Below are 27,133 nucleotides of genomic sequence, written 5' to 3' on the forward strand. Positions count from 1 at the left end.
TGGGGTGCTTGGGTTGTCGTGCGCTCCTTCCGCTGTTCGCACTTGGCTTCCATGTGCTCCCGGTGAAGAGACTTGCCTTCCCGGAAGCTTCTCCTCCACTTTGAGTGGTCTTGGGCCAGGGATTCCCAGGTGTCCGGGGGGATGTTGCAATTTTTCAAGGAGGCTTTGAGGGTGTCCTTGAAACGTTTCCTTTACCCACCTGGGGCTCGCTTGCCATGTCGGAGCTCTGGATAGAGCGCTTGTTTTGGGAGATTACTATCAGGCATGCGGACGACGTGGCCCATCCATCAGAGCTGATCGAACATGGTCAATGCTTCGATGCTGGGGATGTTGGCCTGAGCGAGAACACTGACGTTGGTGCACCTATCCTGTCAATGGATTTTCAGGATCTTGCAGAGGCAGCATTGGTGGTACTTCTTCAGTGTTTTGAGGTGCCTGCTGTACATAGTCCATGTCTCTGAAGCATATAGGAGGGCGGGTATCACTACTGCTCTGTAGACCGTGAGCTTGGTGCCGGGTTCAAGGTCCTGGTCTTCAAACACCCACTTCCCCAGGCGACCGAAGCTGCACTGGCACACTGAAGGCGATGTTAGACTTCATCATCAAAGTCTGCCCTTGTTGACAGTAGCCTCCCGAGATATGGAAAATGGTCCACCTTGTCCAAGGTCTTGTCATGGATGTTGATAATCGGGGCGCGGGGGCAGGTTGGTAGAGAACATTTGTCTTACAGATTTTTAGTGTAAGGCCCATACTCTCAAACGCTTCAGTGAAGGTGTTGACGATAGTTTGGAGTTCGGCCTCCGAGTGTGTGCAAACTCAAGCGTCATCTGCGTACTGCAATTCAATGACAGAGGATGGGATGACCTTGGATCTGGACTGGAGGCAATGAAGGTTGAGCAATTTCCCGTTTGTTCTGTACATTAGCTTCACTCCAGCAGGGAGCATATTGAGGGTGAGATGGAGCATTGTAACAAGGATGATCGAGAAGAGTGTTGGTGCGATGACACAGCGTTGCCCGGTCTGCATGTGTATTGGGTCTGTGGTGAAACCGTTGGTCAGGATTACAGCTTGCATGTCATCGTGAAGCAGGCGGAGGATTGTGACGAACTTTTGAGGGCAGCCGAATTTGAGGAGGTCACTCCATAATCCCTCCCGTTTGACAGTGTCGAAGGCCTTTGTGAGGTCAAAGAAGGCCACAAAGGTTGGTGCTGTTCCCTGCATTTTTCTTGAATTTGACGCATGGTGAAGATCATGTCCATTGTGCCCTTTAGTATAATTCTGCTGTATCTGCGCTGTATCCCCTTCAAGATTCCTGAGGGTTGGTGCCCAAACAGGTTCTGACCAAGGCTCTGTACAAATGAAGCAGAACTTCCTCCCGTTTATATTCCAGCCACTTGAGATAAAGTCCAACATTGTAGTAGCCTTTTTGATTACTTTTTTGTACCTGTGCATTAGGTTATAGTGCACATGAACACACAAATACCTTTGCTCCTCTGCAGCCTTTGGGGTGGAAATTCGGTTGTCTAGTGCCTCAGTTAGTGGCCAGAAGGGGAGCTAAAGCAAGTGTAATAGCTTAGTGACCAGGCACACAGCTTTTAGCGCCCTGTCAGAAAATTCAGCTGAGGGCTAACTGATGCGTGAAACGTTAGGGCCTGGCTGCTGACTATCAGTCCGATCATGATGTCAATCGGGTGCAACGGCCATGCTAACGCCCTGGTCGCTAAATTCAGTGCGGCCGCCTCATTTAGCGACCGCCACTAATCACATCTGAAAATATAGTCAGTACAGCCTTCCACAGTTGTTAACTGGTGACTAATTAAAGGGATGAGGAAGCGCCTCCCTTGGAGGTCACAGTCAGTGCAACATTTACATGGAGCACAGTGCGTGAGCCTCTGAGTTTGCAGCGGCAGACAGACCTACCATTACAGCTTGCTAACAACTGAATTTGAAAAGTTAATGGGTGCATTACTAGTCCAACAGCGAGATTTCGAAATAGACTTCAGAGCATGTATGATAGATTGCAGAATTTAACGCAAGGATTTTTGTTAGCGACACCCCCACCCCCCCCCAGGTCAGGTGTGGAGAGTTAATTTAGCGCCGATTTATCAGCAGGAGGCACAAACTTTTTCAAGGCGCCTTACCACTCCGCCTGGATTAACACCTTAAAATGGGCGGTAACGAATTTCCACCACCTAAGCTGACACTCCAGTGCAGAGCTGAGTGCTGCACTCAGAGGTGCCGCCTTTCAGAGAAGATGTTAATCTGAGGTCCCCCTGTTCTCTCAGGTGGACATAAAAGATCCCACGGCACTATTTTGATGAAGCGCAGGGAGTTAGCCCTGGGAGAGGTGTTCAAAATTAAGAGGGGTCTAGACAGAGTAGATAGAAACTTTTCCCATTGGCAGAGGAGTCGACAACCAGAGGACACAGAATTAAGGTAATTGGCAGAAGAACCAAAACAAACATGAGGAAAAACTCTTTTATGCAGCGAGTGATTAGGATCGGGAATGCACTGCCTGAAAGCGTAGTGGAGGCAGATTCAATCGTGGCTTTTAAAAATTGGATAAGTACCCGAAGGAAATAAAATTGCAGGTCTACGGGGAAAGGGTGGGGGAGTGGGACTAGCTGAGGTGCTCTTACAGAGAGCCGCCATGGGCTCGATGGGCTGAATGGCCTTCCTCTGTCCTGTAACCATTCTACCATTCTATCCCAGAACATAAATACTTGCATTTATATAGCACCTTTTATGACCACCTGCATGCCCCAAAGCGCTTTACAGCCAATAAAGTACTTTTTGAAGTGTAGTCACTGTTGTAATGTAGGAAAACGTAACAGCCAATTTGTGCACATCAAGGTCCCACAAACAGCAATGTGATAATGACCAGATAATCTGTTTTTTGTTATGTTGATTGAGAGATAAATATTGGCCAAGACACCAGGGATAACTCCCCTGATCTTTTTTGAAATAGTACCATGGGATCTTCTACACCCAACTGAAAGAGCAGATAAGGCCTTGGTTTAATATCTCATCCAACAGTGCAGCACTCCCTCAGTACTGCACTGGAAGTCTCAGTCTAGATTTTTGTGCTCAAGTCTCTGGAGTGGGACCTGAGCCCACAACCTTCTGACTCAGAAGCGAGAGTGCTAACCACTGAGCTACAGCTAACACTTGGATTTAGATTTGACTTATTGTCTCACAGTAAACCCAATAAGCTTTAAAAAAAAGTTTTGCTTGACCATCAAGCACCAAATGGTCCTGGGTCCTTACAAGTAATTTGGTAGAAGGATTAGAGGGGATTTGTGGAGAAATTCTTTCACCCAGCGAGTGCTGGAGGTCTGGAACTCAATGCCTGAAAGGGTGATAGGGGCAGAAACCCTCATCGCAGTTACAAAAGTACTTGCAGCTCCATTTGAAGTGCCGTAAGCTACAGGGCTACGGACCAAAAGCTCGAAAGTGGGATTAAGCTGTATAGCTCTATTTTTTGGCTGGTAGACACCATGGGCTGAATTTCAGACCTCCTTCTGTGCCGTAAAATTCTATGATTCTTTTAAGAAAAGGACCACAACTCCCAAAATCCCTTTCGCGGCAGCCCTGCATGACGTCATCCGGTAATTACTGCAACACCTTGGATCCAATGGCATAGGCGCTGCTGTCCCACGTGGTTCCACGGCCCAATAGGAAGCGGCGGTGCCGCGGCGTTTATAAGCTTTGTTGCGAGCGAGCTCCGGGAGCTGAGAGAGGTGCAGTTACACTGTGTGTAGGCGAGCATCGTTATAAATCCATCTTCCCCAGTGCAAATTAATAACACTTTTACAATGCGGGAGATCGTGCATGTACAAGCTGGTCAGTGTGGCAACCAGATCGGGGCCAAGGTAAATATGTATCCATGAATTTTTTTGTTGCAATTTTAATTCCCAACATTAAAACTGATTGATACAAATTTGCATTACAATAGCGAACATGTGCTCAACTCTGATATGCACCTTTTACTTTTAAGTTTCTTTCAAGGAATGAACTGTAGAAATATTTATTTCTCAAAAGGTCATTATGCTTTTGAATCTTTTCCTCATTAAAATATGTATTTCAAGTCTCCCATTTACACACGTGAGCCCATGGTTGGAGGGTGAATAATGGGGTCGCGTTGTGTAAGTAGCGCAAGAATTTGAAATGCAATCTTATTCTAAGCACCCGCTGACCAGTCAAATAGTCCATATGTGGATTGGAGGGATTAAGGATAAATCTGTTAAACCGGTTCAACAAAGCAATGAAACATTTTAAAATTGCATAGCTGTGGACCATCAGTGATAATATGTATGGGGTAGATATTCTATTTTAACCTGCAATGCTATTTTTATTTGCAAGCCACCACTAAAGAGATATTTCGCGCTGACCAATCGGTCCGAAAGGGGAGTTGCATTAGTGCAAGGATTTAAAAAATAAATATTCTCCAACCGTTTTAAGATTCATTGAATGTAACTAGTAATAAACCTCCTGTAATTACAAAATGTTAACCACTTTTAAATATATATATTTTTTTTAAATGCCAGGTGCCTGCCCCTAATCGCTATCCATTCTATCACATTGTGCGGCGGGATCAAATGAAGCAGAAAAAATAACTTTACAATATGGTTATTCCCAATTTCTACTGGGACCTAAAAAAAAAAATATTTTTAGCAAGGTGCAATTTCCTTGCGTTAATTTCCAGGGAAAGGAAATTGATTTCCTGGGACTTTTTGTTGCGAGAGTCAGTTTCCTTTGTTGAATCCTTGGGGAAAAGGGGAGGGATGATCTCCTGATCTACTCGGAATGGGGAACACTGCCAGTCCCTAGAGGGATGGACGTACCACTATTTTACACGATCGAGTTTCTTTCTTTTTTTTTAAATAAAAGAAACTTGGAAATTGAAGGGCAGCAGCTATCTGGTAACTTGCATTATCTGGTCTGCTATTGGTCAGTGCTTTGGAGGGAAATGGCTTCCGTTATGGACGCGCCAATGGGCTGAAGGAAATGTGGCGCCAAACGGTTCATTTTTTGAATTTAAATCTTTGAGTGCATCCCCCAAACCCGCCAGCTTGTTGTTGCCCTCTTTGCTCCCAACAATGGGATGGGATCGAGTCCAGATCAAAGGCACCCTGGTTGTCCCGCATTTTACTGCAACCATCGGTAATTACTTTTTTAAACCCCTTTAAGCAGCAATGCTGATCCCTCCTCGGGGCTTCTACTTTCATAATTTAAACTGATTGATGTGCTTAGTGGAACAGGCGCAACTTGCATTACTGTTCGGACAAAGTGGATTGGGGACGGTAACATTAACTGGATGTGTGTGTGTCTGTATGTAATTTTTATTTTTTTTTAGAATAGATTGGCTTATTTTGCTAAGCTGCAATCAACTTGGAAGCTGCACAGTGACTCCTCCCACCCCTTCCTTAGATCTACCCACCCACCCGTATGAACGCTCCAATATCATACCGTTATACAGCCGATGGAGAGCGCGGTTTCTGTCAAAGCTCTAGACTTTGATCCCTATTGCTGTAACGCTGACCTCATTTAGTGCCCTCGTTCCAAATCATTCATGACTTTTTTTTTTGGCTACAGATTTCGATTTAATCTTTTTTCCTCCTCACTTGTCAGATAGAATCTCTAAGCGCAAGAGGCCATTCGGCCCATCGTGTCTGTGCTGGCCCCTTTGAAAAGCCTTCCAATTAATCGCACTTTCCCCACCCCTGCTCTTCATCGTCCTCCAATGTTTTCCTTTTCAAGTAAATATCCAATTTCTGTTTGAATGTTACTATTACATCTGTGTCCACCACCCTTTCAGGCAGTGTTTAAAAAAAAAAAAAAATCTCCTAACCTAGTTCTAAGAAAGACCTGGTAATTGAATTGCAGAACAATCTGGCACCTTTTTTTTAATATTCCAATTAAAATTAAGTAATCGTCTGAGTAACCTGAGGGAACTAGTCAGTATTCAACTTGTAAGGAGATGTCTGCAGAATATATTCTGAATGGGCTCTTCGGTACACAAAGAAGCAGCTCCTTATACATGGTACTCCTTCTCCATCTCCACTAATGACTGGTAACACAGATTGTATATTATTGGTTGGGGCAGGGATTCATATCCTGTAAATACTTCAAAATGATTGCCAGCAGGCACACAAGAAAACTATTCTATTCTGCTGGTGATTTTTTGCACATTGGGAATCCTAGAAAGTGCACGTGGTTGTCAGATTCCTGTACTTGACTTGCCAGTATGTTTATTTCTGTTGTATACTAATAAAAGCCTGTCTACAATGGTGTTGTTATTTTCCTAGAGCAGTCTTTCAGAACTTTGTGTTGAAATGCTTGGGTGGTGGGGGAGCGTGGGGAAAAGTCGCTGGGGGTGTCCACAAAGTACATCAGTCACTACACTTTGGAAGCAATTCATTGGCTGCAACATTCTTTTGTTCATCCTGGAAACTGCTGTGAAACCCCCCCCCCCCTCTCAGAATGCTCTAGGAATGCACAGATGCTGTAGATTCTTTCTGGATGTTTGATTTTGGATGGGTGAAATTGGCTTCCTCATTTTTCTCTGCTGAGGAAACACTTTAAATCCTGCTCTTGTGCTTTGCTTGGGGTTTGGGAATGTGCCGATGGACTAACACTTGGTAGAAAGGAAATGGGAGGGTTGGGAAAGGTCCACTTGGGAACCTATTCGTCTTGTCAATTGGACCAAGGAAGGCAAATTAACTGGATATTAGCACTTTGCAATCAAATAAAGTACATTGTACATCCCTACATACGTGAACATTGTTGAAGGGAGATGAGGTCACAAGATAATCATTATAGTTTAAAGTAGGTTTTAAATATGTTGGCTGACAATGTGTGGAGGAATAAATGGGGCAAGCAAGTAGCGTTCTGTAGTTAAAATGGACAATGAAGTGTCTTTTATGGTCCATTTGTGGGTGAGGCTTATGTTGCTGAAATTGTGTCTGGCACACTGGATTTGTCTTGAAGATGGTGATGTATAATGGATTTCCCCAATGGCTTGGTGGGTAGAGGTGCCAAGGTCTGAAGTGTAATTATGTAGACCACTAGATGAGCAGGTATTGACTGGGAATAGAATCAACATGATCTTGATTGCTACCCAGTAATCCAAGCTGACCAGAGTGCGTCCATTGCAACTGTAATGCCCTCTACATTTGAATAGCCGTCGACACATGCTGTATATATTGATACATAGATGATTATCAGTTGGCTGAGGTACTAGAGGGTGGTTCATGTCTGTGCAATCGTGCCCCACTGATTTGGCACCAACTAAGATTAGCTAACTTGGCACAGTGGGTATTCATAGAAATTTACAGCACGGAAGGAGACCATTTCGGCCCATTGTGTCCGTGCAGGCCGACTAAGCTATCCAGCCTAATCCCACTTTCCAGCTCTTGGTTCGTAGCCCTGTAGGTTACGGCACTTCAAGTGCACATCCAAGTATCTTTTTAAATGTATTGAATTGAGATCTTCTGATCTACAGGATGATGCGGAGCTCAAATGTTGGACAGATTTGGTTTGACCATTTGGAGTTGAGACCTGGATTCTCACTTCTTACCAAACAGTCTTCCAAACCAGCTGTAGCATGGGTTGGATGGAACCCAACCAGTGCTTCATCTGTAGCAGCTTTTACACGCAGCCATTTGGGACTAAATTATTAGGTGCTCTGTACTGTGGTAGCTGAGCTGATTAATAGCCATTTGGGTCCCTCTGAAGACTTTCACTGTGTTGGACTGAGTCTCAGCCCTGTCATGCAACCAGATTGTGAGAGCAGTGTGCGAACTTAACTTTGTGCTTTGCCAAGATGAGTAGCAGCCTTCCTGTATTAAACATTCTCGCTGAGAGAAAATTATATTCTTGTCAAATGGAATCCATTGCTGGCAGTCCATTTGAAGCCTTGTCCCTTTTCAATTGAGGTTGAATCGGTCTGCCCCTCTGTCATTCCCCTCACCCCACTCCCTCCTATATCCTGCCCCGCTTCCTTGGCTGGATGAAGTAATGGGCTCGGCTCTGCTATGTGGGTCAAGCTGAATTTGTGTACCTTTTTCAGAAATAACTGCTTCTTAAAGCAGGCTTCTAGTTTGGGTTGTTCAGAGGTGTCACATTTCCTATCACACCTGATAGCTTGTGAGTTCACCATCATTCAAGTTCATCAATGGCTTGGTGGGTCAGAACATAAGAAAAAGGAGCAGGGGTAGGCCATCTGGCCCCTCGAGCCTGCTCAGCCATTTAATAAGATCATGGCTGATCTGATCATGGACTCGGCTCCACTTCCCTGCCCACTCCCCATAACCCTTTATTCCCTTATCTCTCTAAGGGCCTTTGCAGACTAGGAAGCTCCCAACTCGATACCCATTCTCTGCTGAGTTGGCTGATCTCAACTCTGGCAACACTTGATGCTACAACTCACCTCGATGTCCTTGGACTAGGGAGGGGGAGAACATTCAGTGTTCATGTACCCGAATGCTTTCCAGTGATTTTTTAAAAAAAATTGGAAATATGGCTGGAAAGTGGAGGCTATGCATGAATGTTGGGTGAGGATTGGGATTAGCTTTTGTTGGAGAACTACTGGCACGTGTAACTGGACCCATCTTCTGAAGGGGGGGGGGCGGCGGTGGGAAGAGATATAGCGTGTCTTGTCTCTCAAAACTCGCCTTGCCTTGTTGGCAAGGACAGCCTGGTGGGGGTGGGAGGTGTGGTGGAAAATCTAACCCTAGATGACCGTTGTGGGCAAATCTGACCTCTGGAGGAGAATGTGGAAGGCTAACATGAGGAGAGAAGTAAGCCATTGCATGTCAAAATCTTTTTCCTTTGACGCAGTGCTGGCTGGTTGCTCTGTCAGCTGTGGTTGAAGGCCTGCTTTGTGACCTGCAGAGAGGAGCTGATGGAGAGGACTCTGCACAATTGGATATAGTACTTTGAGGATAGAGAGGTGGTGGGGGCGGGGGGGATTATTTACTGGATATTAATATCCAGTAACCAATGAAAATAAGAACGTTGGAAGGGTGGGGGGCAGAATGAGGCATCAACAGGGTTAGGACTGGATGTGATGTGTTCAATTGCTGAATAGCCTGCAAAGATTCAAAGTTGAGGCATATGTGAAAACTCATCACTTGGGTGAAGTGCTGGAGGAAAGCAAGTGGCCACCCAGCATAAGTCTGAGCTGCCTAGAGTAGGGGTTAGGGAGGAGGAGGGCAGAGAGACAGGACCAAAGTCAGATTGTTTCATTGCATTCCTTTGTTCAAGTGCAGGAATTCTACTCTTTAACATTCCAGTTGTCTATCTGTAAAAAATTTTAAAAGCTATCCCTCATTCTAATATGCGATTTGAGCCATAGCGCTGATCAAATGGTCTCTGGACTGTTTAATGAGGGCACGAATCCCCCTCATAACATAAATAGGAACAGGAGTAAGCCAAACGACGCCTCGTGCCTGCTCCACCATTCAATAAGATCATAGCTAATCTGATCATGGACTCAGCTCCACTTCTCTGCCTGCTCCCCATAACCCCTTATCCCCTTATCAAATTTCTGTCTTAAATTTATTTAATGTCCCAGCTTCCAAAGCCTTATGAGGCAGCGAATTCCACAGATTTACAACCCTCACAAGAAATTTCTCCTCATATGTTTTAAATGGATGTTCCCTTATTCTAAGATTATGCCCCTAGTTCTAATCTCCCCCATCAGTGGAAACATCCTCTGCATCCACCTTGTCGAGTCCCCTCTCAATCTTATACGTTTCGATAAGATCAACTCATTCTGAATTCCAATGAGTAGAGGCTGAACCTACTCAATCTTTCTTTATAAGTCAATCTCCAGAATCAACCTAGTGAACCTTCTCTGAAGTGTCTCCAAAGCAAGTATATCCTTTCGTAAATATGGAAACCAAAACTACACGCAGTATTCCAGGTGTGGCCTCACCAATACCTTATATAGCTCTAGCAAGATTTCCCTCCTTTTATACTCCATCCCCCTTGCAATAAAGGCCAAGATACCATTGGCCTTCCTGATCATTTGCTGTACCTGCATACTATCCTTTTGTGTTTCCTGCACAAGTACCCCCAGGTCCTGCTGTACTGCAGCACTTTGCAATCTTTCTTCATTTAAATAATAACTTGCTCTTTGATTTTTTTTTCTGCCGAAGTGCATGAACTCGCACTTTCCAACATTATACTCCATCTGCCAAATTTTTGCCCACTCACTTAGCCTATCTATGTCCTTTTGCAGATTTTTTGTGTCCTCCTCACACATTGCTTTTCCTCCCATCTTTGTGTCGTCAGTAAACTTGGCAATGTTGCACTCAGTCCCTTCTTCCAAGTCGTTAATATAGATTGTAAATAGTTGGGATCCCAGTACTGATCCCTGCGGCACCCCACTAGTTACTGGTTGCCAACCAGAGAATGAACCATTTTATCCTGACTCTGTTCTGTTAGTTAGCCAATCCTCTATCCATGCTAATATATTACCTCTGACCCCGTGAACTTTTATCTTGTGCAGTAACCTTTTATGTGGCACCTTGTCAAATGCCTTCTGGAAGTCCAAATACACCACATCCACTGGTTCTCCTTTATCCACCCTGTTCATTATATCCTCAAAGAACTCCAGCAAATTTGTCAAACATGACTTCCCTTTCATAAATCCATGCTGACTCTGTCTGACTGAATTTTGCTTTTCCAAATGTCCTGCTACTGCTTCTTTAAGATAGTGCAGTAGAAAGGAACCTTTTGCCTTGAAGACAGTTACTTTGTTTTTTTCTGGTGGGATTTACTTGTGCAGGAATGCAGCTCCTGAGTAACCAGCAGGGTAGATTTATTTGTGCCTCAGTTCTTCAACCTCCTGTCGTAGGAAGGTGGAGGTTCCCATTTTGGGTGGGGCCTCTTTACTAGAGCTTGCTGCCGATATGTCCTTCTCTCAGCTGCTCCCCACCGCCCCCTCCACAAGCTGCTTCCTTTTTAATACGACGTCCGATTTGGGGAGGGTTCCCCACAACCTGCTGCTGATGCAGGTGTTGGATTTGATCGTGCTGCAACAGCAGGCAGGGTGTAGACATTGTTCAGGCAAGCACACATCGCAGGACTGTGTTTGGGCTGGTGGGAGGGGAAAGAGCAGAATGGTGATCTCGCTCCAAATGAAACACCAGATTAACTTGGCCTCTGACGGTTGGAAGATCTCAGATTGATTCCAAGATCAGCATTAAAATAAAATAATGTTTATTTTGTCTCCTAAACAATCTTCCTAATTGGATTTCTTTTCTTGGTATAAACTGTTGTCACTAGCAGTGAAAAGCAATGCCCTTTTGGATGGTTAATGCAATCCAATTTATAGATATCTCCCTGGAGAGAGCCTTTTGAGATTGATCAGCACTGGAGGATGAGAGCAATTTGAAATGATGAATTCAGAGTTGCCATATGGCAGGTCAATACAATTGATTGTTTAGGAACAGGAGCAGGCCGTTCCGCCATTTAGTTAGATCATGGCTGATCTGTATCTTAACTCCCATATACCCAGCAGGGTTCCATTACCCTTAATACCTAACAATTAATCTCCGTTTAAGAGCAGAGATTTTCTCCAATTAAATATTGGGAAGACTGAAGCCATCGTCTTTGGTCCCTGCCAAAAAAACAGCGTTCCCTCGCCACCGACTACATCCTTCTGCCTAGCATCTGTCTGAGGCTGAAACAGACTGTTCGCAACTTAGAATCATAGAAGTTTACAGCATGGAAGGAGGCCATTTCAGCCCAATGTGTCTGTGCTGGCCAACAAGAGGCTATCCAGCCTCATCCCACTTTCCAGCCCTAGGTCTGTAACGCTGCAGTTTATGGCACTTCAGGTGCACATCCAAATACTTTTTGAATGTGGTGAGGGTTTCTGTCTCTACCACCCTTTCAGGCAGTGAGTTCAAGACCCCCACCACCCTCTGGGTGAAGAAATTTTCCCTCTAAACCTTCTAATTTAAGTTTATGCCCCCCTGATTGTTGACTCCTCTGCGAAGGGAAATAGGCCCTTTCTATCCACTATATCTAGGCCCCTCATTTTATACACCTCCATGAGGTCTCACCTCAGTCTCCTCTGTTCCAATGAAAACAAATCCCGCCTATCTAATCTGCCCTCATAGTTTAGATTTTCCACTCCTAGCAACATCCTTGTAAACCTCTGTACCCTCTCCAGTGCAATCACGTCCTTCCTGTAATGCGGTGACCAGAACTGCACGCAGTACTCCAGCTGTGGCCAAACCAGTGTTTTATACAGTTCAAGCAAAATCCCCCTGTTCCTTGTATTCTATACCTCGGCTAATAAAGGCAGGGGAGTTATCCCCGGTGTCCTGGACGATATTTATGCCATCTTAGCCACCTTATCCGGGATCTGTGGACATGCACTCCAAGGTCCCTATGTTCCTCTACACTTTTCAATAATGTGTATTCCCTTTCCTTGTTAGCCTTCCGAAAATGCATTACCTCACACTTCTCTGGATTAAATTCCATTTACCACTGTTCTGCCTGCAGCTTTCTACTTCATTATCAACCACACAGCTGATTTTAGTATCATGCAAACTTCTTAATCATACTCCCTACATTGAAGTGTCATATTTGACCCTGAAATGAGCTTCCGGCCACAGATCCGCAGCATAACTAAAACTGTCTGTGTGCACCTCTAACATCACCCGTCTCCGCCCCTGCCTCAGCTCATCTGCTGCTGAAACCCTCGTCCGTGCCTTCGTTACTTCTAGACTTGACTACTCCAACACACTCCTGGCTGGCCTCCCACATTCTAAACTACATAACCTTGAGGTCATCCAAAACTCGGCAGTCCGTGTCCTAACTCGCACCAAGTCCCGTTCACCCATCACCCCTGTGCTCGCTGATCCACATTGGCTCCCGGTTAAGCAACGCCTCGATTTCAAAATTCTCATCCTTGTTTACAAATCCCTCCATGGCCCCGCCCCCTCCCTATCTCTGTAACCTCCTTCAGCCTCACAACCTTCTGCGATATCTTCACTCCTCTAATTCTGCTCCCTTGAGCATTCCTGATTATAACTACTCAACCATCGATGGCCATGCCTTCAGCTGCTAAGGGCCCTAAGCTCTGAAACTCCCTCCCGAAACCTCTCCACCTCTAAGACGCTCCTTAAAACCTACCTGGTCATCTGCCGTAATTTCTTCTTATGTGGCTCTGTGTCAAATTAATTTTTTTTTGTCTTATAACACTGCTGTGAAGCACCTTGGGACATTTTAATATGTTAAAGGTGCTCCTATAAATACAAGTTGTTTAATTGGCCCCCAGCCTCGATAGCTTTTGAGAGAGAGAGAGAGAGATCTTTCTGACATTGCGCTGTTGCTGGATTTCCCTGCCCCCTCCCCCCACCGCTGCCTCACAGTTTTGCGTTATCAATACCCGAATAGGCCATGGGATGTTTTCAAATTTGGATATGACTATAGTGGATTTATTTTTTTAGTTGGGAGAGGGGAAAGAGGAAGAGATGGAGGCTGTGGCTGCTTGCACATTTCCCTCATGGTAACAACGTGTGAAATGGAGTGGGCATGTTCTCTTGGTTGTTGCTGTGTGACCCGCCGTGGGCCTGTGTAAAGTGGGCGGCGCTTTGTGTGGATATAATTCCTGTTCTGTGTTCTTCCCTCTGCCCTCCCACTGTTGAATTGCTCCAGAAAGACTCAAACAATGGGCTATTTATAAATCTGCTGAGTGTTCTTTGTACTGTTGGGTGGGGGTGGCGGGGGGGTTGCTTACTGGTGCAGATGCCACTTAAAAACCCATTTAAATTATAGTGAGCCATTGAAATTGAGTAGTGTTTTTGAATGTCTGTAACCCTGCCCCCATTCCCCAGCCTGCATTTGCTTTTAATCCCTTGCCAATGTAGTTTCCCAGCTAGCTGAAGACCAGTGTTGTATCTTCCCAGTCCGCCACAATGGAGTGTCTCGCCAGTTGTACTGGTGCCCATTGTCTGTCATGCTTGGATCTGTGCCTGTTACTGTGCTGCAGCCAGGGAATGATCTCCCTTGATAATCAAGAGTCCTGATGGTAATCAGGAGGTGGCCATTAGCGTGAATGTTCCTCGCTGTTGATTGTGGCGCTGCCACCACCTTGTTTCTGAGACTTGCGGTGATCTTTACAGTGGTGCCATTTAACCCTCTGCATATGTGCCATCACTGAGGTGCTGGGCTGCAATGTCCTTTCCTTTCTTGAACAAGGCAGTGCTCTCGTTTGCTGGCAAAAGAGCAGGGGAGTTATCCCTGGTGTCCTAGCCAATATTTATCCCTCAATCCACATAACAAAACAAACAGCTTATCTGGTCATTATCACATTACTGTTTGTGGGAGCTTGCTGTGCGTGAATTGGCTGCCGCGTTTCCCACATTACAACAGTGACTACACTCCAAAAATACCCCATTGGCTGTAAAGCGCTTTGAGGTTGTGAAAGGCGCTTTATAAAGTCTTTTTCTTTCAAATTCACAGTCCTTTATAAGAGTTGTTAAAATTTCAAGTAGGAGAACAAGAAGCACCATGTCACTATTTATTGTATTAGTCTCCAATAAATCCAATCGTGAATTCAGGAGGAACCTCTTTACCCAGAGATAAAAACAGAAGATCCTCAAAATCTCAGCAGGTCAGGCAGCATCTGTGGAGAGAAAGAGTTAACGATTCAGGTCGATGACCCTTCGGCAGAACTCTTTACCCAGAGACTGGTTAGAATGTGGCACTCCCTACCAGTTAAGACGAATAACACTGGCGCATTTAAAGGGAAGCTAGATAAGTACATGAGGAAGAATGGAAGAGAAGGATATGCTGATAGGGTGAGATGAAGTAGGGTGGAGCATAAACACCGACATAGGCCAGTTGGGCCGAATGGCCTGTTTCATGTGCTGTGTATTCTATGACTGAACTTTTGGAATGGCAATGGGTGGATTTGATGTCACGGGTACTGTTTTTCGAGTTCAGAACTCACCTGTGCTGTGTGCGTGTGTATCTCCCAGGCTGTCCTAACTCCAGCCTCTGGTCTCCTCCACAGTTCTGGGAAGTAATCAGCGACGAGCACGGCATCGACCCCACTGGTAACTACCATGGCGACAGTGACCTGCAGCTGGACCGCATCAATGTCTACTATAACGAAGCATCAGGTACTGGCCTGTCTTCTGGTGCGGAGAGAGTACCCGTTTAGGGAACTGGGGGTTACTGCTTCTAATGTACACACCTGGGGGGAGGGGGGAAAGGAGAGGAGAGGAGAGCTGGGGGGGGGGGGGGAGGGGGGGGAGAGCATGCATTGAATCTTCAGTGACCCTGTACGAGTACAACTGCCTACAGAATGGCCGTGCCTGCATGTTAAGTCCTACATGTGAAATATAGCCACTTGGGTACCACTGGGTTCCTGTGAAACTATTCCAATTGGTACCATTTGCAATGCTGGACTACTGTATGGCTTAACTTGTCAAACGCTGGTTGCAATCTCATTTCTCTGGCACAGTGTAAGCCCCGTGGGTAAATAATGGAAATTGGTGGTGGGCAGTCTCCCAAATTGTGACTATATTCAGGAAAATGAAAAGGAAGTCAATACAAATAACAAAATATTCGTGGTCTGTGCAATGACGTGTACGAGACTGTTTCTTGGGGGGAGGGTGGGATTTTGCTGGATGATGGAGAAGGTAGTTAGAGGTTTTATGGATTTAAATAGTTCCACTGTAGACAGACTGGACTGAAGTCATCCTGGCCGATGCTCCTTATTTCAAAAAGTGGGTGGACTGAAGATGCCGTGCCCTTTTGAGGAAATTTACAAACAACACTGTCCTCTTTTACCCCCAGGAGGAAAATATGTTCCACGTGCAATTCTGGTTGACCTGGAACCTGGCACCATGGACTCTGTTCGCTCCGGACCGTTTGGGCAGATCTTCAGACCAGATAACTTTGTGTTTGGTAAGTTGAGGTTTTTTGAGTTTTTCCTTTGCCGTTGCTTTTTGCTTTGCTTTTAAAGTTGGGAAATCCCTATTTACTATCTGGGCGATCCGAGGGCCCTGCAGTTGCCACATGGGTGAGAAGATGGGCTTCTATTAATACCACGGAAGCTGGAGGAGTTTGGAGCACTATTGAGGCCTAATGGCTCCCTTCCTCTCCTCTTCCTAGTGTCAGGTTGTGGGTACAAGTTCCACTCCAGAGACTTGAGCACAAAAATCTGGGCTGACCTTCCAGTGCAGTGCTGTCTTTCAGATGAGACCTTAAACTGAGGCCCTCTCAGCTCTCGTGTGGATGTAAAAGATCCCATGGCACTATTTTGAAGAGCAGCTCGGGGAGTTATCCCTGGTGTCCTGACCAACATTTATCCCCTCAATCAACATATCAAATAGATTATCTGGTCATTTATCACATTGCTGTTTGTGGGAGCCTGCTGTGTACAAATTGGCTGTCATGTTTCATACAATACAACATTGACTATTCTTCTACTTGACTACTCCAACGCACTCCCACATTCTACCCTACGAAAACTTAAGGTCACCCAAAACTCGGCAGTCCGTAACCTAACTCGCACCAAGTCCTGATTACCCACAATGCCTTTATTTCAAAATTCTCATCCTTGATTTCAAATCTCTCCATGGTCTTGCCCCTCCCTATCTCTGTAATCTCCTCCTGCCCCAGAATGCCGCCCCCCCTCCCCCCTGCGAGATGTCTGAGCTCCTCAAATTCTGCCCTCTGGAGCATCCCTGATTATAATCGCTCAACCATCGGTGGCCGTGCCTTCAGCTGCCTGGGCCCTAAGCTCTGGAACTCCCTCCCTAAACCTCTCTACCTCTTTTTCCTCCTTTTAAGACGCTCCTTAAAACCTACCTCTTTGACCAAGCTTTTGGTTATCTGCTGTAATTTCTTACGGCTCGATGTCAAATGTATTTGTTTTGTCTTCTAACACTGCTGTGAAGTGCCTTGGTACGTTTAACTACGTTAAAGGCGCTATATAAATATAAGTTGTTGTTGTTTAATTGACTCCCAGCCTCGACAGCTTTAGAGAGAGAGACATGGCCCTCGTGGATTTCCCTTCCCCTCCCCCACACACTGTTTTGCGTTATAATGCCCTACTAAGCCACGGGATGTTTTCCAATTTGGAAATGACTATATTTGGGGGAATGTAGTGGATTTATTTTTTAGTTGGGGGAGTGGAAGAGGAGGTGTGGGAGCTGTGGCTGCTTGCACATTTCCCCGTGGGAACAACATGTGAAATGGAGTGCAATTGAGATAGAAGTGCAGGAATGTGGAGTTGAGGTAGAAGATCAGCCACAATCTCATTGAATGGTGGAGCAGGCTCGAGGGGCCGAATGGCCTACTCTTGCTCCTATTTATTATGTTCTTATACCGTTCCCACCTCATGGGGGGGGGAAAGGGAATAGAATGATGTGTTGATGGGATGAGATGAAGAGGGGTGGGAGGAGGCTCATATGGAGCAAAAACACTGGCATGGAGCAGTTGGATCGATTGGCCTGTTTCTGGGCTCTTAATGCCCTGTAACTGTTACTGAGTGAATTTTCAGGTTTTCTTTGGTACTGCCCCCTTTCTTGAATATGCTCAGTCATTGAGTATATTCAAGACAGAGATTGATAGATTTTTGGATATTAAGGGAATCCAGGGATATGGGGATAGTGCAGGGAAGTGGAGTTGAGGTAGAAGATCAGCCATGGTCTTATTGGATAGCGGAGCAGGCTTGAGGGGCCGAATGGCCGACTCCTGTTTCTGTCTCTGATTATGTTCTAATCTCGCCTTGCGTCTTGTTTTGTTTTTATTTCCAGGCCAGAGCGGCGCGGGCAACAACTGGGCCAAGGGCCACTACACGGAGGGGGCCGAGCTGGTCGACTCGGTGCTGGACGTAGTGCGGAAGGAGGCCGAGAGCTGCGACTGCCTGCAGGGCTTCCAGCTGACCCACTCGCTGGGCGGGGGCACGGGCTCGGGCATGGGCACCCTGCTGATCAGCAAGGTGCGCGAGGAGTACCCCGACCGCATCATGAACACCTTCAGTGTGGTGCCCTCGCCCAAGGTGTCAGACACGGTGGTGGAGCCCTACAACGCCACGCTGTCGGTGCACCAGCTGGTGGAGAACACGGACGAGACCTACTGCATCGACAACGAGGCCCTGTACGACATCTGCTTCCGCACCCTCAAGCTGACCACCCCCACCTACGGCGACCTCAACCACCTGGTCTCGGCCACCATGAGCGGCGTCACCACCTGCCTGCGCTTCCCCGGCCAACTCAACGCCGACCTGCGCAAGCTGGCCGTCAACATGGTGCCCTTCCCCCGCCTCCACTTCTTCATGCCCGGCTTCGCCCCGCTGACCAGCCGGGGCAGCCAGCAGTACCGGGCGCTGACTGTGCCCGAGCTGACCCAGCAGGTCTTCGACGCCAAGAACATGATGGCGGCCTGCGACCCCCGCCACGGCCGCTACCTGACGGTGGCCGCCGTCTTCCGGGGCCGCATGTCCATGAAGGAGGTGGATGAGCAGATGCTCAACGTGCAGAACAAGAACAGCAGCTACTTCGTGGAGTGGATCCCCAACAACGTCAAGACGGCCGTCTGCGACATCCCACCCCGGGGCCTCAAGATGGCCGTCACCTTCATCGGCAACAGCACCGCCATCCAGGAGCTCTTCAAACGCATCTCCGAGCAGTTCACCGCCATGTTCCGCCGCAAGGCCTTCCTGCACTGGTACACGGGCGAGGGCATGGACGAGATGGAGTTCACCGAGGCCGAGAGCAACATGAACGACCTGGTGTCCGAGTACCAGCAGTACCAGGACGCCACGGCGGAGGAGGAGGGCGAATTCGAAGAGGAGGTCGAACAAGACGAGGCTTAATTTTTTTTTTTAATTCCTCCGCCGTGTACATAAAACGTCCCCTTTTTTAAAAAAAAAACGATAACCGAACAAGGTCCGTGGGCTTGTTACAGGTTCCGCAGGGCTCGAGTTTGAAAAATCTGCCCATGTGGGAGAAAAGGTTTTCACACCGCGGCGAATACGGTCGTCATAACAACCGCCCGGTATCGTAAGGAATTCCGAAGCTTAGAACCACCCCGCGTAAATCCGAATCAATTGGCCCAATTCCTAGTTGCACGTTGCATTTGAAATCTGCTGCATTCGCTGTGTGAGTGTGGTGATGTGCATTTTTTTTTTGTTTTGTAAGTGGTTAATAAGCACACTTTAATTAAATTGGGTGTGGGGCGGGGGGGCGAATTAGAGAAACGGAAATTGAACGCTGGAAATCTAAAATTTGAAGGAAAAAAATAACAATGGTGGAAAGGAAAGTTGGGTGAAAGGAATTGTCCCCAGATTCGTCTGAATGAGTAGGACTAATTGGATAGCTCTTTCAAAGAGTCAGCATAGCAGTGATGGATTGAATGGCCTCATTCTGTGTACGCTATCATTCTAAGATCATGTAGGTTAGCACCAGAAGTATTAACTTTATCTCTACTCGATTCTGATTTCCATGCTCCCCACCCCCTCAAACCACTTTTGATTTAAGTGATCCAGTGTTGAACTCGAGCCCTGTGCTGCAATACATTAATCTACCGCAATGCTAAGATAGGGTTTTTTTTTTTGGTTTTCTTTTTTAAAAGATTTCTGAGCCGTGTTTTTCTACTTTTTACAGGATTTTTAGATGTCTCTCCCTGTGGCATGGCTGGCAGTTTAGCAAAGCTCTTGTCTAGTGCTGGGCACGCAACAGGGATGGTAGCATTCCTTGAAAATGCACAAAAGCAAAATACTCCCGGATGCTGGAAATCTGATATAAAACCAGGAAATGCAGGAAATACTCAGCAGGTCAGGCAGCATCTGTGGAGAGTAGAAACAGTTAACATTTCAGGCCAATGACCGTTTGTCAGAATGTACATCTCTTAAATGAAGCCAATTCCGCGCAAGTGAATAGAAATCAAAGGTGTCTTACAATTAATGGTTGCAACCACCCTTCTGTTCAACTGGCTGGGCACATGGTATCTCACTGCTTGTTGCTTGGCTAGTGTCTAAATCACGATGAGTAATTATTCATATTATTTGACCAAGACTCATCACACATTATTTGGTCTAAAATGTGGAACTGGTCTTGTTTGGATCGCAGTTGCACACAGTGCTAGTTGGAAACACTTGTTATACTAGGATGTACATGTCGTCATCGTCATAGGTAGTCCCTCGGAATTGCGGAATACTTGCTTCCACTCTAAAAATGAGTTCTTCGGTGACTGAACAGTCCAATACGAGAACAGTCCAATAAGAGAATGTGAGACAGACAGTCGTTGAGGGAAGGGGTGTGTGGGACTAGTTTGCCGCACGCTCTTTCTGCTGCCTGTGCTTGATTTCTGCATGCTCTCGGCGATGAGACTCGAGCTGCTCAGCGCCCTCCCGGATGCACTTCCTCCACTTGGGGCGGTCTTTGGCCAGGGATTCCCAGCTGTCGGTGGGGATGCCGCACTTTATCAGGGAGGCTTTGAGGGTGTCCTTGTAACGTTTCCGCTGCCCACCTTTGGCTCGTTTGTCGTGAAGGAATTTCAAGTAGAGCCTTTAGGAGTCTCGTGTCAGGCATGCGAACACTGTGGCCTGCCCAGCGGAGATGATTGAGTGTGGTCAGTGCTTCAATGCTGAGGATGTTGGCCTGGTCGAGGACGCTAACGTTGTGCGTCTGTCCTCCCAGGGGATTTGCAGGATCTTGTGGAGACTTCGTTGGTGGTATTTCTCCACTTGAGGTGCCTACTGTACATGGTCTATGTCTCTGAGCCATACAGGAGGGCGGGTATTACTACAGCCCTGTAGACCATGAGCTTAGTGGCAGATTTGAGGGCCTGGCATTCGAACATTCTTCCTCGGGTGGTCGAAGGCTGCACTGGCACACTGGAGGCGGTGTTGAATCTCGTCGGCAATGTCAGCCCTTGTTGATAAGAGGCTCCCGAGGTATGGGAAATGACTGGGGGGCAGTGCTGTGCGGCGAGCACGGGCTGGTGGAGGATCTTTGTCTTACAGATGTTTAGTGTAAGGCCCATGCCTTCGTACGCCTCAGTGAATATGTTGACTATGACTTGGAGTTCAGCCTCTGTATGTGTGCAGGCGTCGTCTGCGTACTGTAGCTCGACGACAGAGGTTGGGGTGGTCTTGGATCTGGCCTGGAGACGGCGAAGGTTGATCAGGTTCCCACTGGTTCTGTAATTTAGTTCCACTCCCAACGGGTAGCTTGTTGAATGTGAGGGTGGAGCATGGCAGTGAGGAAGATTGAGAAGATTGTTGGGGCGATGACGCAGCCCTGTTTGACCCCGGTCCGGACGTGGATTGGGTCTGTAACGGATCCGTTGGTAAGGATCGCGGCCTGCATGTTGTCGTGGAGCAGACGGAGGATGGTGACGAACTTTTGGGGTCAGCCGAAACGGAGGAAGGCGCTCCATCGACCCTCGTGGTTGACGGTGTCAACGGCCTTTAAGGTCAAAGAAGGCCATGTACAAGGGTTGGTGCTGTTCCCTGCATTTTTCTTGCAGGTGTCGAACTGTAAAAATCATGTCCGTTGTACCCCGTAGGAGACGAAATCTTCACTGGTTCTGGGAGGAGCTCCTCGGCCACAGGGAGAAGACCGTTGAGGAGGTTCGATCGACGACTTTTCCCGTGGCTGATAACAGGGAGATTCCTCTAGTTGCCGCTCGTTTTTAATAGCGACACTGACTCCATGGAGGCGGCGTTCTTCCTCTGGTTTTCCTTTCCAGAAGGTGGTGTAACTGCCACCTTGTTCCTTGAGTTGGCCTTCTCCTGACTGCAGGGTCTCGCTTAGGGTAACGACATTACCACCGAAGTGTCTTAAGTTCCCGGGTAACTGTGGTGGTGCGGCGCTACAGAGGATGTACATGTCCTCCGTCGGTGAGTCTCTACTTTCTAGAATTTAATTATTGGTTATCTAGTTTTACCCCCAAAAATGTCTGTAGTGTGGTATAAGAATGTCCATTTTACCCACAGCGTGCTTTTAATTTTGTACCTGCCTTGGCATGTACTTCCAAGACCAGATCATACATTTACAACCTCTTTATAGTCTAAATTGCATTCAGTTCAGTTTTTCTGACGCAAGTCAAGTTATTAATTTTTCTGTGGATCTGCTTGAAGCTCAGTGGCCTAGTCTCCTTTTCTTCTTAAGCAGTCCCTCAGAGTTGAGGGATGACTTGCTTTCCACACTAATGAGTTCTCAGATGACTGATGAGATCAATGCGGGACCTACAGTCTCTGTCACAGATGGGACAGACCAGTGGTTGAAGGGATGGGTGGGCAGGGTGCTTGGGTTGTCGTGCGCTCCTTCCGCTGTTTGTGCTTGGCTTCCGCTTGCTCCAGGCGAACGAGACTCGAGGTGTTCGGCGCCCTCCCGGATGCTTCTCCACTCTGAGCGGTCTTGGGCCAGAGATTCCCAGGTGTCGGTGGGGATGTTGCACTTTTTCAAGGAGGCTATGAGAGTGTCCTTGAAGCATTTCCTCTGCCCACCTAGGGCTCGCTTGCTGAGCTGGAGCTTTGAGTAGAACCGGGCATGCGGATGATGTGGCCTGTCCATCGGAGCTGATTGAGCGTGGTCAGTGCTCCGATGCTGGGGATGTTGGCCTGAGCGAGAACACTGGCGTTGGTGCGCCTATCCCTGCCAATGGATTTGCAGGATCTTGCAGAGGCAGTGTTGGTACTTCTCCAGTGCTTTGAGGTGCCTACTGTACATAGTCCATGTCTCTGAAGCATATAGGGGTGCGGGTATCAGTACTGCTCTGTCGACCATGAGCCTGGTGCCGGCTTTGAGATCCTGGTCTTCAAACACTCTCATCCGAAGGCTTGACTGGTACACTGAAGGCAGTGTTGGACTTCGTCATCGATGTGTGCCCTTGACACTGGCCTCCAGAGATATGGAGAATGGTCCACGTTGTGTAAATGAGCTCTGCTCCAGCCGGGAGCTTATTGAGGGTGAGATGGAGCATTGCAGCAAGGAAGATCAAGAATAGCTTTGGTGCGATGACCTAGCCTTGCTTGACCCCGGTCCGCACATGTATGTGGTGGATCCGTTGGTCAGGATCACGATGATGTCATCGTGAAGCAGGCAAAGAGGATGGTTACAAACTTTTGAGGGCAACCCAATTTGAAGAGGACGCCCCATAATCCCTCATGGTTGACGGCGTCAAAGGCCTTTGTGAGGTCAAAGAAGGTTGGTGCTGTTCCCTGCATTTCTCTTGAATTTGACGCATGGTGAAGATCATGTCTGTTGTGCCCCTTAGTGGGTGGAATCCGCATTGCGACTCTGGGAAGAGCTCTTCAGCCATAGAGAGAAGACGATTAAGGAGGATTCTTGTGATATCTTTCCCTGTGGTAGACAGCAGGGAAACTCCTCTGTAATTACCGCAATCGGACTTGTTGCCTTTCATAAAGAGGGTCACGATTACAGCGTTTCTGAGATCCCCTGGCATGCTCGCCTTCCAAATAAGAGAAATGAGTTAATAGATTTGTGCCAATAGTACTTCTCCGCCATGCTTTAGTGCTTCGGCGTGGATTCCGTGTGCTCCTGAGACCTTGTCGTTCTTCAGTTGTCGAATGGCCTTTTCAGCCTTGTGCTGGGCTGGGGTTGTACTAAGGTGGTGGCGAGTAGCATGCTGCGGGATGGAGCCGAGCACTCTAAGGCCTAGTCTCTAGCACCTAACCCTATCCACCATGCATAAAGCACAAGCACCATACCATAGTGTGTACATACACTTGCGTCGCTGTCTTTTGCTGTTGCCTCTTTCAGTGGCAACTACTTGTCCTCCAGTGGACAAGGTGCTGCAGGCCTGTTCCAGGACTGGTACTCACTTCTTGGTAAGATCTGGAGGAACTGAGGAATGGATGGAACTGCATAGTTGGAGCATTCACATTTTCAGATCTCTGATGTTGGGACCAAGGAATACTTCCAATCCCAACGCCAAGGCGCCAGAATCCCAGACCATCTTCATGCTGGCTCACTACTGGGTCTAAAAAAAAACCACTCAAATTATTTATTTTTAAATCCCCAAATTTGATCTTTATTCACTCGCCAATGGAATTGTGCTTGCTGTACAGACGAAAAAATCCTCTTCCCATTGCCAACTTGCCCGGCAACTAGTGAGATTGCTAGACGACCAGCAACACAGTAAATTCTTGTCATTTAGTCTCTCTTTATATAAGTGTGTCTTGTTTTTCAACTTCATGCTTGGAATTTAAACTGTCTGTGGTTGAAGTTTGGAGTTGACCTAATATAACTAACCACCACTTTTTCCCATCCTTAGCCCATCATTTAATGGCCATGGTTTTTTTAAATAAAGATTTGTTTTCATCTTCATAATTGCTGGCTGGCATTGAGGGATGAAGATAAGTTGCATTCCACACCGCCAGCCCTTCCCAGCGGAAGGACTTTGCAAATTGAAGCAGGGTTCTTAATTTGTTTTTAAATTTGAATTTTTGCTTTTAATTTCAACAGTTTGTGTGATGCCACTGGGAAAAGGGCATCTGTCTTTCAGGTGCTGGTGGCCATTTTGAGTTGTGACCATTTTGTGAATGGAGACCGAGGGGTGGAGTGAAGTTGTGTGGGTAACTCTTGCTGTTAAGCCTCAACTCTTGGAATAGCTACTGCTCAGAATTTTGACCTGGAAGCTCTCGAGCTTGTATTCATACTACTTGCTGAGCCCTTTTCAATCTTTCAGACTTGTGGTATTTTTTCCTCACTTTTCACAACTTTTTTGGTGTCTAACTTTTTAAATCTTTTTTTTTAATTTTCCTTTTTTTTGTTTTTTTTCATATTGAAAAATGTAGAGCCAGCCTGTTTCTTAACTGACAAATAAAACAATTTTCCTTTTATGCGATAAAGTCGTCTCCGTTGTTTTGTGTGTACCAGAAATTTCTGCAGCATGAGACTCACTGCACTCTGCTCATTTTTTTAAGGCTCATGGAAATTCACAAAATATTTTTAAAACATTGATAGTATAGTGGTTATGTTAATGCACCAACCACCCAGCTCACGGGGTTGGGGTAATATATTAGCATGAAAGAGGATTGGATAACTAACAGAAAAGAGAGTTGGGATAAATGGGTAATTTTCTGGTTGGCAGTCAGTAACTAGGGATCAGTGCTGGGGCCTCAACTATTTACAATTTATATTAATGATTTGGATGAAGGGATCGAGTAATATAGCCAAATTTACTAATGATACAAAGATGGGTGGGAAAGCAAGTTGTGAGGAGGACGCAAAGAATCTGCAATGGGATATAGGCAGGCTAAGTGAGTGGGCAAACATTTGGCAGATGGAGTATAATGTGGGAAAGTGTGAGGTTATCCACTTTGGTATGAAAAATAAAAAAGCAAATTATTATTTAAATGGAGAGAGATTACAAAATGCTGCTGTATAGAAGAATCTAGGGATCCTTGTACATGAAACAAAATGTTAGCATGCAAATATAGCAAGTAATTAGGAAGGCAAATGGAATGTTGTCCTTTATTGCAAGGCGGGGTAGAGTATAAAAGTAGGGAAGCCCTGCTGCAACTACAGGGCGTTGGTGAGACCAGAGCTGGAGTACTATGTACAGTTTTGGAATGATGGAGTCGAGGGTTCTGGGGGTCAGCTCCACTTTTCTGCCCGGTCCCAAGATCAGATTAGCCATAATCTTAGTGAATGGCCTACTCCTGCTATTTCTTATGTAGAATATCAGTTCACATCCCACCATGGCCGTTTGAGAAATCGAAATGTTTTTTTAAACAAAAAACCTGGAAATAATCGTGAAACACGGATGGTCATAAAAACCCAACTTGTTCACTACTGAAGGAGACCTGTTGTCCTTGTCCAATCTGGCCATGTGACTTCAATCCCGCACCAGCATCATTGTCCCTCAACGGCCCTAATTGTATCAAACTGCTGCCAGTGGTTCAAGAAGCACCACCACATTCACAACAACTAGGAATGGATAGACTTGCATTTATATAGCGCCTTTCATGACCACCGAATATCTAAAAGCATTTTACAGCCAATGAAATATATTTGGAGTGCAGTCACTGTTGTAATGTGGGAAACGCGACAGCCAATTTGAGCATTGCCAACTCCCACAAACAGCAATGTGATAATAACCACATAATTTTATTATGTTGATTGAGGGATTAAATATTGGCCAGAACCCCAGCGATAACTCTCCTGCTCTTCATCGAAATAGTGCAATGGGATCTTTTGCGTCCACCCGAGGGCAGACGGGCTTCGGTTTAACGTGTCATCTGAAAAACGGCACCTCCGACAGTGCAGCGCTCCCTCAGCACTGCACGAGTGTCGGCCTAGATTTATGTGCTCAAGGTCCTGGAGTGGGACTTGAACCCACAACTTTCTGACTCGGGCAGTGTGCTACCCACTGAATCACAATTGACACGATGGGCAGTACTTGCTAGCAACGCCCACATCCCATGAAATATTTGTAATTTTTGATTGAAATAACTAGTGTAGGACTAAGCCATCCAGTTCAGAAAGGTCTCTGGTACCATCATATGGTCCAGGCCAAGTTAGCAATGCCTGTAGTAGGAGTGCTGATCTCTACCTCTGATGGCAGGAGTGAAAGAAGGAAAGACTTGGATTTATATAGCCACTTGCACAACCCAAAACACTTTACAGCCAATGAAGTACTTTTTGGAGTGTAGTCTCTGTTGTAATGTAGAAAACGCAACAGCCAATTTGCACACCGCAAGCTCCCACAATCAGCAATGTAATAATGACTAGATAATTTTTTTTTTGTGAAGTCGATTGAGGGATAAATATTGGCCAGGATACCGTGGATAACTCCCCTGCTCTATGAAATAGTGACCATGGGATCTTTTGCGTCCAGTTGAGAGAGCAGACCGAGCCTCGGTTTAATGTCTCATCCGAAAGCCGGCACCTTCGACAATGCGTCGCTCCCTCAGCACCTGCACTGGGAGTGTCAGCGCAGATCTTTTTGTACTCAAATCCCTGGAGTGGGACCTGAACTCGCAACCCACACCTGGAATACTGCGTACAGTTTTGGCTTCTATATTTACGAAAGGATATACTTGCTTTGCAGGCAGTTCAGAGAAGGTTCACTAGGTTGATTCCAAAGATGAGGGGGTTGACTTATGAGGAAAGGTTGA

The 27,133-nt window shown here is 46.5% G+C and overlaps 1 protein-coding gene across 2 annotated transcripts; it reads left to right on the forward strand.

Moving 5' to 3' along the window:
• The first annotated feature begins 3,726 nt into the window (after positions 1-3,726).
• On the forward strand, positions 3,727-24,862 carry LOC139229720 (tubulin beta-4B chain). Of its 2 annotated transcripts, none has more exons than XM_070861263.1 (4): positions 3,727-3,872; positions 15,041-15,149; positions 15,829-15,939; positions 17,796-24,862. In XM_070861263.1, exons 1-4 carry the CDS (start codon positions 3,816-3,818, stop codon positions 18,854-18,856), a joined length of 1,338 nt encoding a protein of 445 aa, XP_070717364.1. In that variant the 5' UTR covers positions 3,727-3,815; the 3' UTR covers positions 18,857-24,862. The 2 variants fall into 2 exon arrangements, with proteins under 2 accessions (XP_070717364.1, XP_070717365.1); XM_070861264.1 differs by lacking the exon at positions 3,727-3,872 and adding an exon at positions 5,083-5,163.
• The last annotated feature ends 2,271 nt before the right edge of the window (positions 24,863-27,133 follow it).

The sequence above is a fragment of the Pristiophorus japonicus genome, chromosome 19 (genome assembly GCF_044704955.1).
Source record: "Pristiophorus japonicus isolate sPriJap1 chromosome 19, sPriJap1.hap1, whole genome shotgun sequence".
NCBI lineage: Eukaryota > Metazoa > Chordata > Chondrichthyes > Pristiophoridae > Pristiophorus > Pristiophorus japonicus.